This window comes from the organism of the source record quoted next, unplaced genomic scaffold, assembly GCF_019419815.1.
Source record: "Pyrus x bretschneideri cultivar Hongxiangsu unplaced genomic scaffold, Pyrus_bretschneideri_v1 Contig6, whole genome shotgun sequence".
In the NCBI taxonomy this organism is placed as follows: domain Eukaryota; kingdom Viridiplantae; phylum Streptophyta; class Magnoliopsida; order Rosales; family Rosaceae; genus Pyrus; species Pyrus x bretschneideri.
The window spans coordinates 11444420-11463497 of NW_025999798.1; the positions used below are offsets into that span (position 1 = coordinate 11444420).

General features: G+C 37.2%; 1 protein-coding gene across 1 annotated transcript; it reads right to left on the reverse strand.

Moving 5' to 3' along the window:
• Positions 1-18158: 18158 nt before the first annotated feature.
• Positions 18159-18725, reverse strand: LOC103929787 (formin-like protein 3). The gene has a single exon (XM_009339023.2). It carries the CDS (start codon positions 18723-18725, stop codon positions 18159-18161), a length of 567 nt encoding a protein of 188 aa, XP_009337298.2.
• Positions 18726-19078: the final 353 nt, after the last annotated feature.

Consider the following 19078-nt stretch of genomic DNA (forward strand, 5'->3'; position numbering starts at 1 on the left):
GCGGCTGATTGGGCAAAGACTGCAGGTTACTTTATCCAGGGTAGTGCGAGATTTTGATGGAAATCAATGAATAACTCTCGGCCATCTAACTCAATGATGACTTGGGCTACTTTTAGGATACTCTTCAGTACACACTTTTTGAGCCCCTAGTATCAGTTGAGAAAGATACAGGAATTCTCGAGTTTGCGCCAGGGCAATTTAACGATCATGGAGCTGGATAGTACTTTTCGACGATTGGGGAGACACCACTACCCGGTCTATGAAACCCCTTAGAAGATGATGGTACAACTTGAAATTCCTTTGAATATGACATATGTGAACTCTTCGCACCACAAACTTATGCATCTTATGAAGAGATAATTCAGGCAGCGTTGAGGGTTGAACAGTCACGTTGGAACGGAGTTACCCAGAATCACCTCGAAATCAGAATTAGCAAGGTCAAGGTTTCAGATCTTGGAGCACGAGGGAGCCTTCCACTCATTTCTCTTCTTTCGACCCTAGACACTCATTTTCATTCAAACGTCATGGCCAAGGTTCGGGATCTTCCAGTGAGGGATCTGGCAATGAGATAGCGAGACAGTCTTTTAGTCACTTTAATCCATGAGCATTATAGGTCACTTTGGTTGATCGTTTTGATCACCAAAATGACATCTTCTTACCTGAAGTAAGAGGCCTTAAACTTCAAGAATAAGGGCAAAGCATCCGAAACCATGGATGCAGATATGTGATATCGTTGTGGTTCAAATGATCATTGGTCCCATGTTTGCCATGCTCTCTAAAAGGTTGTAACTGAATAACATTCTCGTCGTAAGAAGTTTGAATTAAACTTTGTGCAAGTGGACGAACCAGAGAGTACCAAAATAGAGGTTTCTGACTTTCAAGAGACCATTACTCCTATGGAAGATTAGAATCTTAGATTTAAACTATTTTTCTAGTTGAAATTTAGACATTAGGGTCGAATTCCAACTAGTGGCCGAACTCCTTCTTGTTTTTGGTTATTTTTGAACAATTTTCCTTTATGTTTGGATTATTTGTTAGTGATTTGTTTTTTGGATATTAAGTTTTTAATTAATTACCATCCTTGAATACTTAAAATTATTTTGAATGAATATTTGTTTTTAGAACTTTTATGCATGTGACCGATTCAAATTAATTTTCATTTTAGGGATGATTAGTGGGGAAGTTAATTATCTGGCAGATAGGGCAACCACGCACACTGTTTTACGTGAACGCATCTATTTCACTAACTTCATACCTAAGAATGCACCTCTGACAACCCTTTCAGACTCATCCAACCTGATTGAATGATACGGAAAGACACGTATAATGTTGTCCAATGGTACAATTTTGACCATTAATGAGGCACTTTATTCTCCGTGTTCCGAAAGAACGTTGTTGAGTTTTAAGGACATTAGAGATAATAATTATCATGCTGAAACCTATGTAGAAAATGGAGTTCAATTTTTGTGCATAACTTCATACGAATATGGCCAAAAGCGTATTCTAGAGAAGATGAAACGTATCCTGAGTGATCTGTATACTAAGACCATACGCCCCATAGAGAGCCATTATGTGGCTGGCTCTACCTCTAGGACCACACACAAAATTACACTTTGGCATGATCGTTTGGGACACCCTGGACGAACAGCGATGCGCCTTATCCTCAAATCATCACATGGGCATCCACTAACCCAAAGTTTAAGTTCGATTCAAGGAATTGCATGTCAAACCTGTGAAGGAAAATTTGTGAAAAACATGTTCATTTAAGCAACATCAATAGCATGCAATTAACAATTAAAGGCGGAATCATGCTTGTATGCACTTAAAAACAAAACATTTACCCATGAAATTCAAAGCCTAGTAGATAGGTGAATCAAGACTCAACTCAAAACAAAATGAGTTGAGAAATCAATACCTTTGTAGATTCCTCTTTGCATAAGCAAAGGCTAATCACCCAAAGAGAAGGCCTTCATTCCTTGCATCTTGGATCCATGGATTTGGATGGATGAAAAGGTTTCTCCAAGTTCCCAAAATTGAGAACCTCTAAGTCTCCACACCAAGGTATATTGCAGAAGAAATGAGTGACCTAGAGGAAGTAAGATTGCTAGCTATTCCCCTCTAGATTGGCCGGCCTCTTTGAGAGCAAAGGGAGGTTTGTGTTCTCATCTTTTCTCCCTAGAAAACCCTTAGGATGAAATGGCTATAAAGATGTCTTTATACCACCTCACAATGGAGTGGCAAACTTGCAATTAAGCCAAGTTCACTACCCTCCTCTAAATGGCCGGCCTATGGGGATTAATTGGGCTATTTGGGCCTTTGTGAATCATTATTCATTAAGTTGTCATACAACTTAAGTCAATGGACTTGACGTTCGAAGCCCATTGGGCCTTAAGGTCCAAAACTATCCCGAGGTCTTCAACGAACTTATTCGTTTGATTAATAATCATATTAATTAATACTTGCCATAAATAATTAAACCATTTAATTATTCTTACTCATCTCCGTTGAATCTTCAAACTCTACCTTACACGGTGTACGATCCATTAGGTTCCTTTTAGCGAGGCAGTGGGCGATTCAAACTCTTTCAAATCGATTGTGAATTGAAACTTACTTTCAATTCTCCCGTTAGTGATAATACACTTTTAGGGCTTCCACAAACCATGAGTGACACCTAGCAGCATATCATGGTTACCCAAGCTAATCAGAAGAGGTGGAGAACCTATTCAGTTTAGGATTACAAATGCAATACGGTCTTTCTCTAATACAATACTCTTGACCACATTGTTTGGTTTGATAGTTTATTCATGTCTACTATCCAATGTGAATCTTTGTACTTATATGATTACCTTGAATGTGATCTGGAACGCATTCCAACATCTCATTCATACTCTGGCCAGAGATTCCAAATCATATCATAGAGTATTCTCCCTCAAATAGTTTGAAGGTTAGAGATCCCTTGTTGCGCATTCACTTGCCTTCATGGCTAAGTGGCTTAACCCCAACGATGCCGTGGACACCCTGATAGAGTGACGTTGACATAATCAAAGATTAAGGACCTAACCACAAGACAACTGTGATGCCTCGGGTCAAAAGACTAATTTGCATTATCCCAACCATGAGTTCTCATGTGACATGAATATGAGAACTCTTCGTTGATCGTGTTCAGTGAACTCATTCTCTATTGAGCACCTACGTACTTGTCTTGATGTCACACACACCAATGACTCGAGACTAGTCACTCTCCCTGATAGAAGACATAGCACGTACTGATCTTAACGGACTGTCAATGCCCAATTGACAATCCTATGATCAGGAACGTTTAGGATGTGTCAACGAAAGAATGGTCTCATGAATCTAACTTCTTTAGATCGCATTCTTCCAATCACATATTCCTTGGACTTATCGTTTTAAGCATATAACATTTATATTAGACGGCTCAAACAATAATCTTTGCCCTTTACATTTAAACTACATTAGTTTGAAATGAACTACATTAGTTTGAAATGTCCGTAAAGTATCATCATATGATTGGTTTTAGGGCACATTTCGAACAGTCTCCCACTTGCACTAGAGCCAATCAGCTTAGTCATCATTGATGATACCTCTTCTGTAATTCATTTCATAAATGGCTGAGTAGTAGGCCTAAACAATGGATATCTATATGTTATCCATAGAAGCAACCTTGAGAATAACGACGTCACCATTATACATGATTCTCAATCATGTGGTTCAGTCTCTCATTTGAGTTCGGACCTTGATGAGACCTTGATTCCCTGGCTTGAGCTATCGCCCCATTAGTGTCATACACTTTCTGGTTGGAACCGAATGAAGAGTTCATGAATGAACTTTCCCATCCAAACAACAATGTTGTAAGCTTCTATATGGCAATATATTTTGCATACATGATGGAACACATTAAAGTCATTTACTTTTAACGTTTCCACCCAAATATCTCTTTAGTCATAATAAAGAGATATCTCATTATCATTTCATTCATAATGAAGGGATATTCTATGATGGATTAGATTCATAATCTAATACATTTACGCTTCTATTACGTTACTCTAATTCTTCCTCATTCTTGAGGAATCCATCCTTAGTATTTCTCAAATACCTAAGGATTCACTTGACAGTTGCCATGGTTCTGATCCTGGGCTTGCACTGATATCATCTTGTACCATTCTAGGTACGACTTATATCAATGTTTTCATACAATATGAAATACATAAATCACCTTTCTACGTATGCATAAAGGATTCTATTTACGCATTATTTCTTTGGGAGTCAAATGGTACATTCCCTTTGAGAAGAACAACTTCCTAGTCTCACTAGAATTGTCATTCTAATTGAAGTTTATCATCATATGAGAAACTTCCTAGCATCTCTTGTCTATTTTAGGGATTGATATAATCCAATTATATCTTGAAATCTATCATTATAGATTTCCATCCCATGTATATAGACTATGTCTCCCATATACATTCTATCATTATAGAATGTTTAAAGTCATAACTTTAACGATGAAGAATTCCTTTCATTTTCAAAATTAATATATATCATGTATATATATATATATATATATTCTAATTTAGGAATATGATCAACTCTCACTAATCTTTTGTAAACCTAGTAAACAAAAGATTCATTTACATCTTTATGAGAAATTAAACAATTGATCTTTTCTCATAAGACGCTTATAGCTCCCACTAGCTTGCTAAGATCCATGATGGATGGATCTCTACAACTAACATGTCTTAGAAGTATATATCATATATATATGGGTAATTGATAATGTCCAACGAACTAAATCTTTATTCATGTTCATTCTTCTCCTAATGGAGAAATACATTATCTTACGATGCTACTTTCCTTGATATTTTTCAAGGAAATTAATCTTAAGTGTTACTTTTTCCTTGGATCAAATCTAAGGAGGTAAATACTTTAGACGTCTTACTCATCTACTTACATTTCTTGAATTCTTTGAAACCTTTTGCAAAGTATTCGGACTTGTGTTTATTCAAAATAAACTATAGTCCAACCGAGAGTGATCTTCGGTGAATGTCATACAACATGAGTAGTATTATGTTGTGGACAAGTGCCACTAACATCTAAGTGAATCAACCTCAACAACTTTGTGATTCTTTCTTCTTTCCAAAAGAATAAAGATTCGAACATTTCGCCTCTATACAATTTTAACAAGAAGGTATTGAATCCGGATCTAACGATCCAAAGCATCCATCTATGACCAACTCATAACTTATTTTTTTAGGGGTATCACAACTCAGTTGGGATTAGTCACTACCTTGCAACCTTTTGGGTTTTAAGCATCATCGTATTCTAAACAGTTAAACTACCACATCATCTCTACTATAGAGACAACCAATTAAATTACAATAATCTAATTATTGATTAATAAAGAACAATGTTTTTGTCAAACAAAACATTTATCCATCTCTACTATAGTGACGGATTTAAGTTCCTTAAAATTGGAATGTAAAGACAATCTTTAGTATTTTCCAATTTCTTTGATAGTTCATATGAGGAAGTAAGTACAATCCGCTTTCGCAGAGATCTATATTCGATTCACGTTTGGAATGTGAAGTACTTTCTCTTTTCTCATTAATCTTCTACTTCTTATTAGCACACTTTTACAACAATTGTAAAACATAGTTACTAATACGGAATCAAGCATTCAAGTAGAAGAACCAACTGTTTTGAACTATTTCAAGAACATATTACAACACCTTCGAAAGGTGTGTTCTTGACACTTGCAAGACATTTCTTGCAAATACCCCTTCCAATGTGTTGGAAGTATGCCCACAAAGCCACTCATTTGATGTAATAGCTTTTTGGAATACTTATTGTGTTAAACTTTTATATGTTTAATAGAAGGGCAAAGCTTATTGTTAATCACTATTTATAGTATCTTGTGTTTAAGCAATAAGGGAATCCAAGGAATGTATTTGATCTAAGAGACAAGTGATTTAAGTTAGTTAAATTAACGAGACCTTTCTCTTATGTTCATTCCTAAAACGTTCCTAGCCATAGGATTGCCAATTGGGCATTGACAATCCGCTAAGGTTAGTATGTGTTATGTCGACTCAAAGCGTGAGTATGAACTAGTCTCAAGTCATTTGGTGTTGGACACTAAGGCAAACACATAGGTGCTCGAAAGAGTAATCGAGTACACTGAACTACGATCAAACAAGAGTTCGAACATACATGTCATGTAAGAACTCAATAGTTGCAATATGCAAAGTAGTCCTTTGACCTGAGGCATCATTGATGTCTAATGGTTAGGTCCTTGATCTTTGATTATGTCAACGGCATTCCATTGGAGTGTCCACGGCATTGTTGGGGTCAAGCTATCTAGTCATGTAGGCATATGAATGTACAACAAGGGATCTCTAACCTTCCATGATGGAAGGAGAATACTCTAAGATATGATTCGAGAGTCTTTGGCCAAAGCATATGAATATGACTAAGGAAGATGTTCCAAATCTTATTCGATTGAATCATATAAAGAAGTATCACATTGGATAGTAGACATGAAACAAACTATCACTCAAACAATGTGATTAAGAGTATTGTATTAGAGAAGGACCGTATTGCATTGTAGTTGTAACTGGATAGGTTCTCCAACCACTTCTACTTAGCTTGGGTAACCATGACATGCTGCTAGGCGTCACCCATGGTTTGTGGAAGCCCTAAAGATTAGCAAACACTAATTTAAGGGAGAATTGAAATGTGGTTTCAATTCACAATCGATCGTTATGAGTAACATCGCCCACTACCTCGCTAATTGGAACCTAATGGATCGTACACCGAGTAAAGATATAAGTGAAGAAATTATATGAAATGGATAAGCAATTAAATGGTTTAATTGAAGAATGGTCAAGATTAATTAAATAGTTAATTAATTATACGAAACGTTCGTATTGGGCGTTTAAGTTAGTTTTGGGCTTCGGGGCACAAAAACGTTTTGGCCCACAAGGCCCATTATGTTTAAGATTGTATGACAACTAAAACAAAATGGGCAATTAAGCCCAATAACAACTAATGGCCGGCCATAACCTTAAGGGTAGTGAACTTGGCTTAATTGCAAGTTTGCCACTCCATTGTGAGGTGGTATAAATACATCTTTATAGCCATTTCACCTTAAGGGGTTTCTAATTGAATTTGGGTGAAACCTATTCTCTCATTACCTTAGGTGAGGAACATCTAGCAATCTTTCTTACCTAAGTCATCCATTTCATCTTCACACAACATCTTTGGTGTGGAGACTTAGAGACACTAAACTTTTGGTGTTTTGGAGAACAAATCCTCAAATCCTCAAAGAAGAAAAGGAGCACTAAAAGGGAGGAAATCACAAGGAAGATTCAAGGAGCAAGGAGGTGACTTGAAGGCCCTCCACTTGGGTGAATCCCTTGTGTAATCAAGGATGAGCTTCAAGGGTAAAGAATCTCTAAATTCTTATTCTCTTTAATTTTGTTAAAGAGTCTTATGGTTCACCATATACTAGGCTTTGAAAGTCATGGGTTTTATGAATTGTTTTTGAATGCATGCCTACTTTAAAGAGTTATTAGTTTGCATATGTATTCAAATGTTCTTACATGTTCTTAGCTAGGACAAAATTTTTCCTTCACAATGTCCATCCTTTCATAAAGAAAGTTTGTTCCCTTGGAGTTATTTTGCCTTCTTCATTTGACTTCCCTTTTGATTACCATAGTCATGGTCCCTAAACTCCCACTATCTCTCTTGAAATTTATTTCAAATGTGTTATACACATCAAACGATTTGGAGAGCGTGCAGTTATTGTTCACTATATAGTTTACAATAAACTTAGTGAACCATTAGGATAGGGACACAAAGGTGAAGTCCTTGCCTAGTTTCCGTCTCATTAAGTGGTTTAACACTTCAACACTCAATGATTCAAAATCATCATAAGTCCATATAAATGGACTATTTTTGTCAACCAACCATTATGTTCTAAACATAATAACAAACTTTCAAGAGTTGTTCAAGGCAACTCTCATTTCTTCATACAACATTTTGTAAGTGAAGAATCATGGCACATAAAGTGTCCATGCCCTTGTGCTTACTTCTCAAGTTCCTTGTTCGTGTAACAAAGAGACAAGCACTAGAGTTTGCATTGTCCTCTTCATGGTAGACTTATCTAACATGTTCTTCCATTGATACATTATCAATAGGAAGATTGTGAGGATGAGACTACTTAGGTACTTTTACAATCCATTCAAGACAATCTATGGGATTGTGATACCAAGTTCGGAAACTAAAGCGTTCGGTTTTTCTTTGTCAAGTTTTGGATAGCGTTTGCAAATATATTGGTAAACAAATACATAACGAATATAAATTGATTGATTTTAAGCCATTTGATTCGGGTCTTTAAATCAAATAGCATCACCCACTATTTTTGGCAAATTCCATATCCCTCATCGGAATTCGAGAGTTTTGGAGGAAACTCTTAGTAGGGTATGGGAGGCTCACCATTACCAAGCCCACCTCACGATGATACGATGTTGGTTAGCAAAAATAATGATGAGAGAATAACGTTTTACTCATTTACAACGTTTGTAATTACCCATCTTGTTTGGCCTCTAGAGAATGTTGCCTCACGATGATACGATGTTGGCACTATTGCACTTAGTTAAGTTATTCCCACCATGCTTAGTTCGTGTAGGGGTTCAAGAATAACCTCACGATGATACGATGTTGGCTATCCTCGTTGCCTACATTCACCTCATCATATGCGTATAGACTCCTCCTGAATGTAAGCATGCACTTTGTACTCCCCCATGATAGGGTGAAGCCGGTGTACAAGTCACAAACGATTGAAGCCTACCACGGTGGAAGGCCACGAAGAGATATTCAAAGCATCTCTCGCTTATCAACTTAATATTGATTTGGTTGAGGGTTTTTAGGTCTCATCACATATAAACATACATTTTAATCCAATTAAAACATTTTGGTCCTATTACAACTATTGGTCCATTTGATTGATTTAGTTGTGTATAATACTCCCACTAAGCTTTTAAAACGGTTTTTAAAGCAAGAGTATATGATACTACTAACATAAGGTTTGCATTCATTGATGGACTATATAGTTGCCTTAGGGCCTTAGGATGACTATGAACCTTTGATTCGATTCAACACGAGCCTAATGTTGAATCTCGGTCTAGGGATGGTGATTGATTTTAGTTACGCGTTTAATCACATTAAGGCGTGTTGTCTTATTGGGCGTTGGACCCAACTACTCCAATTTCATGCATATCGAATAAAACAAGAAAGAAGTACTTCAAAGTAAATAAGAGCTTATGCTCTTTTACAACAATTGATCAAATCAAATTACTTTAAAGTAAAGAAGAGCTTATGCTCTTTTACAACAATTGATCATATCAAATTACAACCAAAATTTAATCTACACATTCCCATGGTTCAAACAAATTTGAAACGGCCTTTCACATAGCTCAATTATCGTAGGCTAAGGTTCATAATCACCATTTCTTTAATTAATTAACGCTTTAACTAATTAAACTTGAATGCAACATTTTCATTTGGTTTTTGTATCCATAGAATTGATTTAAATGGAACTAAATATAATGAAAATCCAATTCTCATTAAAGAGACAAAACAATTTTTGTTCTCATTCTATTTGGGCCATTTTGCAAAAACACAAACTTTTGGGTCAAAATACAAATACACAAAAGTATCAAAACTTTATTTAATTGCACAAAAGCACCCCACTAGAGGGGTGGCCGGCCATAGGATAGTAACATAGAGATTTTTGATAAAAAGAATTTTGTAAGTGGATTTTGGTGGGTGAGATTAAAGATGGTGGGGATGGTTTGAAAAGAAAATATATCTTTGATATAATTAAAAACATTTAATCATTTCTTACCAACAAACATCATCCATCAACTAATATTCAAAATTATATCTTTGACATAATCATCACCCATCAACTAATAATCAAAATTATATCTTTGACATAATCATCACCCATCAACTAATAATCAAAACTTTATGTAAAACATAAAATTTTTGAATCAAAACTTCAAAACTTTTTGTTCTTGATAAGAACTTCAAGAAATATGAAGAACATACATGAAAACTCATAATAGCTCCATGGATGTTTTCTTTCATCAAAAACTCAAATTTTCACAACTCAAAAGAGGGTTAATATCCTAGGGTACTTAGGGGTTCCAAAAAGCACTTTAAAACCATTTTAACAAGCCTAACATGAACCCAAAAAATCACCCTTTGGATTTGGCCGAAAATCCCAAAACACGTGGCACCAACTTTTAGTTCCATTATTCATGCTCATATGAACTACATCTACAACATTTGAGATGGCAAATTTTCTAACAAAATTTACATTCAAAGAAGCAAGAATAAAGCTTGTAACAATTACAACATTCAAATCACAAACTATGAACTACAAAACCCAAAAGGATTCACCAACTACTAGACTTAGGCTCTTGATACCACTTGAAGGAAAATTTGTGAAAAACATGTTCATTTAAGCAACATCAATAGCATGCAATTAACAATTAAAGGCGGAATCATGCTTGTATGCACTTAAAAACAAAACATTTACCCATGAAATTCAAAGCCTAGTAGATAGGTGAATCAAGACTCAACTCAAAACAAAATGAGTTGAGAAATCAATACCTTTGTAGATTCCTCTTTGCATAAGCAAAGGCTAATCACCCAAAGAGAAGGCCTTCATTCCTTGCATCTTGGATCCATGGATTTGGATGGATGAAAAGGTTTCTCCAAGTTCCCAAAATTGAGAACCTCTAAGTCTCCACACCAAGGTATATTGTAGAAGAAATGAGTGACCTAGAGGAAGTAAGATTGCTAGCTATTCCCCTCTAGATTGGCCGGCCTCTTTGAGAGCAAAGGGAGGTTTGTGTTCTCATCTTTTCTCCCTAGAAAACCCTTAGGATGAAATGGCTATAAAGATGTCTTTATACCACCTCACAATGGAGTGGCAAACTTGCAATTAAGCCAAGTTCACTACCCTCCTCTAAATGGCCGGCCTATGGGGATTAATTGGGCTATTTGGGCCTTTGTGAATCATTATTCATTAAGTTGTCATACAACTTAAGTCAATGGACTTGACGTTCGAAGCCCATTGGGCCTTAAGGTCCAAAACTATCCCGAGGTCTTCAACGAACTTATTCGTTTGATTAATAATCATATTAATTAATACTTGCCATAAATAATTAAACCATTTAATTATTCTTACTCATCTCCGTTGAATCTTCAAACTCTACCTTACACGGTGTACGATCCATTAGGTTCCTTTTAGCGAGGCAGTGGGCGATTCAAACTCTTTCAAATCGATTGTGAATTGAAACTTACTTTCAATTCTCCCGTTAGTGATAATACACTTTTAGGGCTTCCACAAACCATGAGTGACACCTAGCAGCATATCATGGTTACCCAAGCTAATCAGAAGAGGTGGAGAACCTATTCAGTTTAGGATTACAAATGCAATACGGTCTTTCTCTAATACAATACTCTTGACCACATTGTTTGGTTTGATAGTTTATTCATGTCTACTATCCAATGTGAATCTTTGTACTTATATGATTACCTTGAATGTGATCTGGAACGCATTCCAACATCTCATTCATACTCTGGCCAGAGATTCCAAATCATATCATAGAGTATTCTCCCTCAAATAGTTTGAAGGTTAGAGATCCCTTGTTGCGCATTCACTTGCCTTCATGGCTAAGTGGCTTAACCCCAACGATGCCGTGGACACCCTGATAGAGTGACGTTGACATAATCAAAGATTAAGGACCTAACCACAAGACAACTGTGATGCCTCGGGTCAAAAGACTAATTTGCATTATCCCAACCATGAGTTCTCATGTGACATGAATATGAGAACTCTTCGTTGATCGTGTTCAGTGAACTCATTCTCTATTGAGCACCTACGTACTTGTCTTGATGTCACACACACCAATGACTCGAGACTAGTCACTCTCCCTGATAGAAGACATAGCACGTACTGATCTTAACGGACTGTCAATGCCCAATTGACAATCCTATGATCAGGAACGTTTAGGATGTGTCAACGAAAGAATGGTCTCATGAATCTAACTTCTTTAGATCGCATTCTTCCAATCACATATTCCTTGGACTTATCGTTTTAAGCATATAACATTTATATTAGACGGCTCAAACAATAATCTTTGCCCTTTACATTTAAACTACATTAGTTTGAAATGAACTACATTAGTTTGAAATGTCCGTAAAGTATCATCATATGATTGGTTTTAGGGCACATTTCCAACAACCTGTTCTATGGGAAAACTTATTATTAAGCCTTCTTATGACAAGATTTGTTCGAATCCTCCTATTTTCCAACAAAAGATTCAAGGGGACAATTGTGGACTGATTTACCCTCCCTGCAGACCATTTAGATATTTTATCGTTTTGGTTAATGCCTCCACATGTTGGTCACACATGTGCTTGTTGTCCATAAGAAACATTGCATTTTCCAAACTGTTGGCTGAGGTTATCAAGATCAGTGCTCACCACTTTGATTATCCGATCAAATATATTCGATTGGATAATGCTGAAGAATTCACATCTAAATTTTTTTATGACTATTGTATGTCGGTTGGGGTTGAAGTTGAACATCCAGTACCTCATGTTCACACCCATAATGGCTTGGCAGAGGTGTTCATTAAGTGCTTACAAATGATTGCTTGATTGTTAGTCATACGTACCAAGCTCCCGATGGCTACTTGGGGACATGCAATATTGCACGCAGTCATGTTGGTACGCATGAGGCCTATTATGACCCAACCATATAGTGCCCTTCAGTTGGTTACCAAATACAAACCCGACATATCGCATCTGCACATTTTTGGTTGTGTGGTCTATGTGCCGATTTCGCCTCCCTTACTTACAAAATGGGGCCTCAACAAAGGATGGAAATCTATGTCAGATATGATTTTCCTTCAATTAATCGTTACTTAGAACCTTTGATAAGCGATATGTTTATAGCTTGTTTCGCGGATTGTCACTTTTATAAGACAGTCTTCCCGTCGTTAGAGGGAGATACGAATGTCAACCTTCCTGAAGAACGATGCAAATTATCGTGGACGACTCCCACTTTGTTTCATTTTGATCCCCCGCACCGCTTAGTCTGAAACTGAAGTGTAACACATATTAAATCTCCAAAGCATAGCTCAGAGCATGCCAGATGCTTTCACCAATCTAGCGCGAGTGACAAGATCAGATATTCCAGCTGCAAATGTGCCTGCAAACATGGATGTACCAAATCTACGTTGAACTTCCCTCTTGAAGGCCCGGGACGCCAACTTTGGTAATCCACGTACATTAGTGGCTAGCTAATCATCTACCCATACACAAAAGGGTGGCAAACCTCTTGGTTCAAAGGATTCACACCCCCGGAAGAGGAAACCCACGACACGGGCACCTGAAAAGCCTACCGTGAATCCAATTGTCGCTTACTCATTCTATCCAACTTATAAGGAAATTATAAATTACGGAAGCGTCATTGAAAAGACTAATCTACCTTCCGAGAATTGTGAGATTTCGGTCTATTATGCTAGCTTAGATGATGTATGGTGTAGAAATGAGATGATCGTCGACGATGAATTAACATATGCAATAGCTATTGAGATCATGCTGAGTAATGACATTGAACACCATTCCATTGATAAATGTCAACGTAGAACCAATTGGCCAAACTGGAAACAAGCAATCTAAGTCGAACTCAATTCGCTTGCGAAACACAAATTGTTTGCACCTGTAGTTCATACTCATCCACATGTGAAGCCTATTGGCTATAAGTAGGTTTTCATTCGGAAACGTAATGAGAAGAACGAAATTATGCATTATAAAGCTCCTCTTGTTGCGCAAGGCTTCTCACAACACCCCGGGATTGACTATGACAAAACTTATTCACCCGTTATGGATGTGATTACTTTTCTCTACCTTATTAGTTTGGTAGTTAAAACTGAGTATGCAGTTGGTGGACGTAGTAACTATTTATCCCTATGGGGATCTTGATATGGAAATTTATATGAAAGTTCCCGAAGGATTTACATTGATTGGATCAAATATTTCAAAACCCCGAAACATGCTCTTAATTCGGCTGAGGCATTCACTCTATGGTTTGAAGCAATCCGAAAGAATGTGATATAACCGTCTGAGTGAGTATTTGACTAGTTAGGGATATGTGAACAATGAACTATGCCCTTGTGTGTTTATGAAGAAGTCACATTCTGGTTTTGCGATAGTTGCAGTTTATGTTGATGACATAAACCTTATCGGAACTCCTGAAGAGCTCGCGAGAACTATCGCGCACCTAAAGTCGGAATTTGAGATGAAAGATTTAGGAAACACTCAATACTATCTCAATCTCAAGATAAAGCACCGTTTGGATGGAATCTTAGTACATCAAATGAACTACACCCAGAAGGTGTTGTGCCACTTTAATGAGGATAAAGAGAAGCTTTCGAGTACTCCTATGTTTGTTCGATCGGTAGATGCAAAACGAGATCCCTTCCGTCCAAATGAGGATGATGAAAAGATTTTGGAGTCTGAAATTTCTTATCTAAGTATGATAGGCATTTTATTGTACTTAGCTTAATGCACTAGACCCGATATCTCATTCGTTGTTAATCTTGGCAATATACAATAATGCACCAACACGCAGACACTGAACTGGTGTTAAAGACATTTTCTGTTACCTTAAGGGTACTATGAATCTGGGCTTGTTATATCGCTACAGATCCTCGAGTGATGCCACACCCTCTTATCTCGAGTCGATTCTTACCTTGTTGGTTATGCCGACGCATGATACTAATCTGATCTGCACAAGACGCGTTCTCAAACGGGTTATGTCTTTACCGTTGGAGGCACTGCAATCTCTTGGAGGTCAACTAAACAAACCTTAATTTCCATTTTATCTAACCATGCTGAAATTCTCGCCTTACACGAAACAGCTCAGGAATGTTTTTGGTTGAAAGCAGTTGTGGACCATATTTGAAGCTCGTGCGATCTTTACCCCATCGTTGATGTCCCAACGACAATCTATGAAGACAACGCAGCATGCATCGAACAGCTCAAGAAGGGTTACATCAAAGGAGATAACACCAAGCACATTGCGCCGAAGTTCTTCTTCTCTCATCAACAACAAGAGCATCAGAAGATTGAAGTCACGCAAATCCGTTCACAAGACAATCTGGCCAACCTCTTCACCAAGTCACTACCGAAAGTGATGTTTCAAAAGCTTGTTCATGGAATTGGTATGCGTAAACTTTTTGAGTTGTAATATTGCTAGTTCTCTTTGGAATTATGTCAAACTTAAGGGGAGTATCCTGAAGTATACTTGCTTGATCTTAATGTACTCTTTTTCCCTACGATTAAGAGCATTTTTCCCACTGGGTTTTTGCTACCTAACTAGATTTTGACAAGGCACCCACCTTGGGTTGATCATATCCCTGATGACGTCATGTAGATGTTTCATTTGACTTTGCATTACTCATGCATTTTTCCTTAGACTATGGGTTTTGTCCCTACTTGGGTTTTTACCATAGCCATAGGGTTTTTTGTAAGACTTACTTCCTTATGCAAGTTCCTACCTTATTAAGAATAGTGTGTTCCCAGAATCAGTGTCGACGAGTCGACTTCCTTAACCTTTACATGATGCTGAATCTACTTAAGTATTTACACACTCAAGGAGGAGTGTTATAAACTTCTAGTTTAAGTGTGATTGTGTAAATCCTATATTAGATTTGATTCTAGTTATTCTTTCTTATATGAACTTGTATTCCTTGGAGGAGAAGGATTTCTTCTCCCTCTTATTACTATAAATAAAGGCACTGCGTAAGGGAGATAACAACATCCTCAACACATTCTTCTACACAACCCTACAAACACATCTCTCTCCAATATCTTTGTCTGCTACCAGCCTCCTTCCTTGTCAGATAAAATAGGCTACAATAGTCCAGTTATTCCTCTTTACTTGTAAGTAAGAGGTCTTAAGTTCGATTCTTGCCAAAGACGAATTTGAACAACGATATTGCTAACCCATTGTGAGATTCAGTCCACTTCATCCCCTTATGGTAGATAATATCGTTTGTTTAAAAAAAAAAAATCAACGGCAAAGTTAGGGGCAAAGCAAATTAAGACAAAACCTTAAAAAGTTAGGATTTTAAGTGAAGGGAGAACAAAGCAACAAAAGCAGCAGCAGCATCTTTATACATATGGTATGCAGGTACATGTTCATGCAAGAGAGTGCATCATCAACATCGATCATAATCATCCCCATGTTTATGGCATGTGGGTGCACAATTAGGGTTATGCACACGCAAGGAAGCGACCACAGCAGGGTTCAACGTCTGATACCAAGTTAAACAAAGTATTAATTAATACAATCTCATATGTCAACATGAAGTGCGCTTACGTGACACTTCTTGGTCCTGGGTGCGAAGGTTGGTGCTGCTGCTGTTGCCTTATTCATATGTAAATGCATGTGATTAACAAAATTCAACTATTTCATTATCTTTTTCAAAATCAATTCAAACTACATATGGTATGCTCCTTCAATATTTGTTGTCTTAAAGAGTACCAAAAACTCTGAATTTCAATTTTTCCAGTAGCTCCTACATGAATTTGTTTACTGTTAAGATTGAAAATATACCATTATATCAGGGCCGGCCCTAAAGGGCTGCCAAGCGTGCGACCGCACAGGGCTCCCGATTTTTAGGGGCCCCTGAATTTTAATAACCTTTATAATATACTACATATAAAACAATGTGTGAGCATAATTCCTGTTGTTGCCTTAGGTGAGTCGTCTAGTGCTGGTGCTTACATTTGTGTTTGCACGGGTTCGACTCCCACTAGCAGATCCATTTCGGGCCTTTTTTGAACTACATTAATTTTTTTTTCTTTTCTTTTTAATATTTGTAGTTTAATTTCTATCATTATAAAAGAGTACATTAATTTTTTCTTTTCCTTTTTTGAACTACATTAATTTTTTTTTCTTTTCTCTTTAATATTTGTAGTTTAATTTCTATCATTATAAAAAAAAAATTTTGATGATAAATCTATAATTAAGAATATCATAATTAATTAAAATACTTAAAAATTTAAAGATATAATCTTTAAACCCCCTTTTCATATATGATATCATTTAATCGAATACATGTCGTTCGTTTATTCTTTTGATCAGCTTTTAAGAATCATCTAATTTTCATCATATTTGAATACTATTTTATCATCCATATATAATATAACTTTGCTCACAACACTGAAATGGAGGTAAGCAGATGATGCTCATCCCCTATTGATTACCGTTAAATTAATTTAGTTTAATTAATTTAAGACACAAATCTTGAATTCTAACTAATCTAATGACAATCCACCGAGTGAGGGTTAGAATTACCCTCACTTTAGAGAGTGAGAAAAAATGCAATAAAAAAAACCTAACAGTTCATTATAAGATACTACAAATATCATAACCAGTGATTTGTTTAACTAGTTCATAATAAAGAACATGAGTTGTTCTGATTATGATATGTGTACGGTGACATGATATGTACATAACCACCACATCATGCTTTTTGTATTTAAAAAGTAAATTCGAACCCAAAAACATAAAAAATGTAAATACATAACCACCAAACCATGCTTTTTTTTATTTATTTTCTTTTGCGTTTATATCAATTTATAAACAAGAAAATAAAAGAAAATATAGCAACCAAAATTTAGACCTTGTAAGAGCCTCTGTTTGAGTCTAGCACAGGATCTCCAAAATCTCAGGACCGGCCTTGCATTATATGATTTCAACTTTCAATCGAAGTTATTTCACATGAAGACGACAAGAGGCTCAACTATGCATTGCTACTTCAAGAGCATAAATATTGTCTGCCTCCGAATATGTAAAACAATATTAACAAACTCCAGAGATCTAAATTAGCTTCAAGACGGAAAATTCATTTCATTTGTCCAAAAAAAACCAAATCATTTCATTTGTCCATACAAAAAAAACAAAAAAACCAAATTTTTTAGTCATGGAACAAGTAGATTGCTTCTATATACATCCAAAATTTCCCATCAAATTTCAAAACTTAATTCACAACCTAGACAACAATAGGCCCGCCCGGGCCAGTTGGTGGTGGCGGTGGAGCTGGAGGAGGTATAATCTCAGGCGACGGCGGAGGCGGAGGCACGACCTCAGGTGGCTGCGGCGGCAGTATACCGGGATTAGGGAGCGGGTTATCTGGAAAAGGTGGCGGAATATCGGGCAGAGGAGTCGGGTTCAAGGGAGGTACCGGAAAATCCGGACCCGGGTTCGGACCGGGCTCTAGTGGTGGAGGATATGGTCTGACTTCAGGTGGTATAGTAGTAGTCGGGTCCACTTCCGGAAAGGTGGAAATTCCAGGGACCTCAGGAGGAGTAGAAGGCTGGTCGTAGCGGCCTGGAACTGACGGAGAAAACTCTGGCGGCGCCTTAGTAGGGTACTGGTCCGGCGGGTCGGGTAGGGCAGGGGCTAGGAGATGAGATGCTGAGGGGAATATGCGTTTTTTGAGGGATAGAAACTGTGTAGCCCCGTTTCCGGTCGTGGCTAGGGTAGTAGTAGCCGCGGATGAACAAAACGGGATGGTTCGTTTTAAGAGGGAGGAGGAGATTGCAGAGACGGATGACATGGTTTAGGGTTTTAATTAAGGAATTTGATCGACTGAGTGCAAGTTTATGTACTGGCTGCAAGAAGAGGTTGCATGTCGGGGACACGTGGACGTCGGTGGCAGTGGGCGTCGACAGCTGTGTGGCATGCAGTAACTGGTGCGAACGGGAATTGGTCTTGAATAGTCGGGTTCGCTCTGGATTGAACACGTCGTATATGGTAGCTCGTCTTTCATCTGAGAAATTTGTTGGTCCGGATTTATAATTTAGATATGGGCAAAGGAAGTAACAGTGCATATACTCATCTAATATGTACAATAAGAAAAAAAACAGAGTTCAAATGTGCAATAAGACTACAGAGAGGAACGTAACTTTC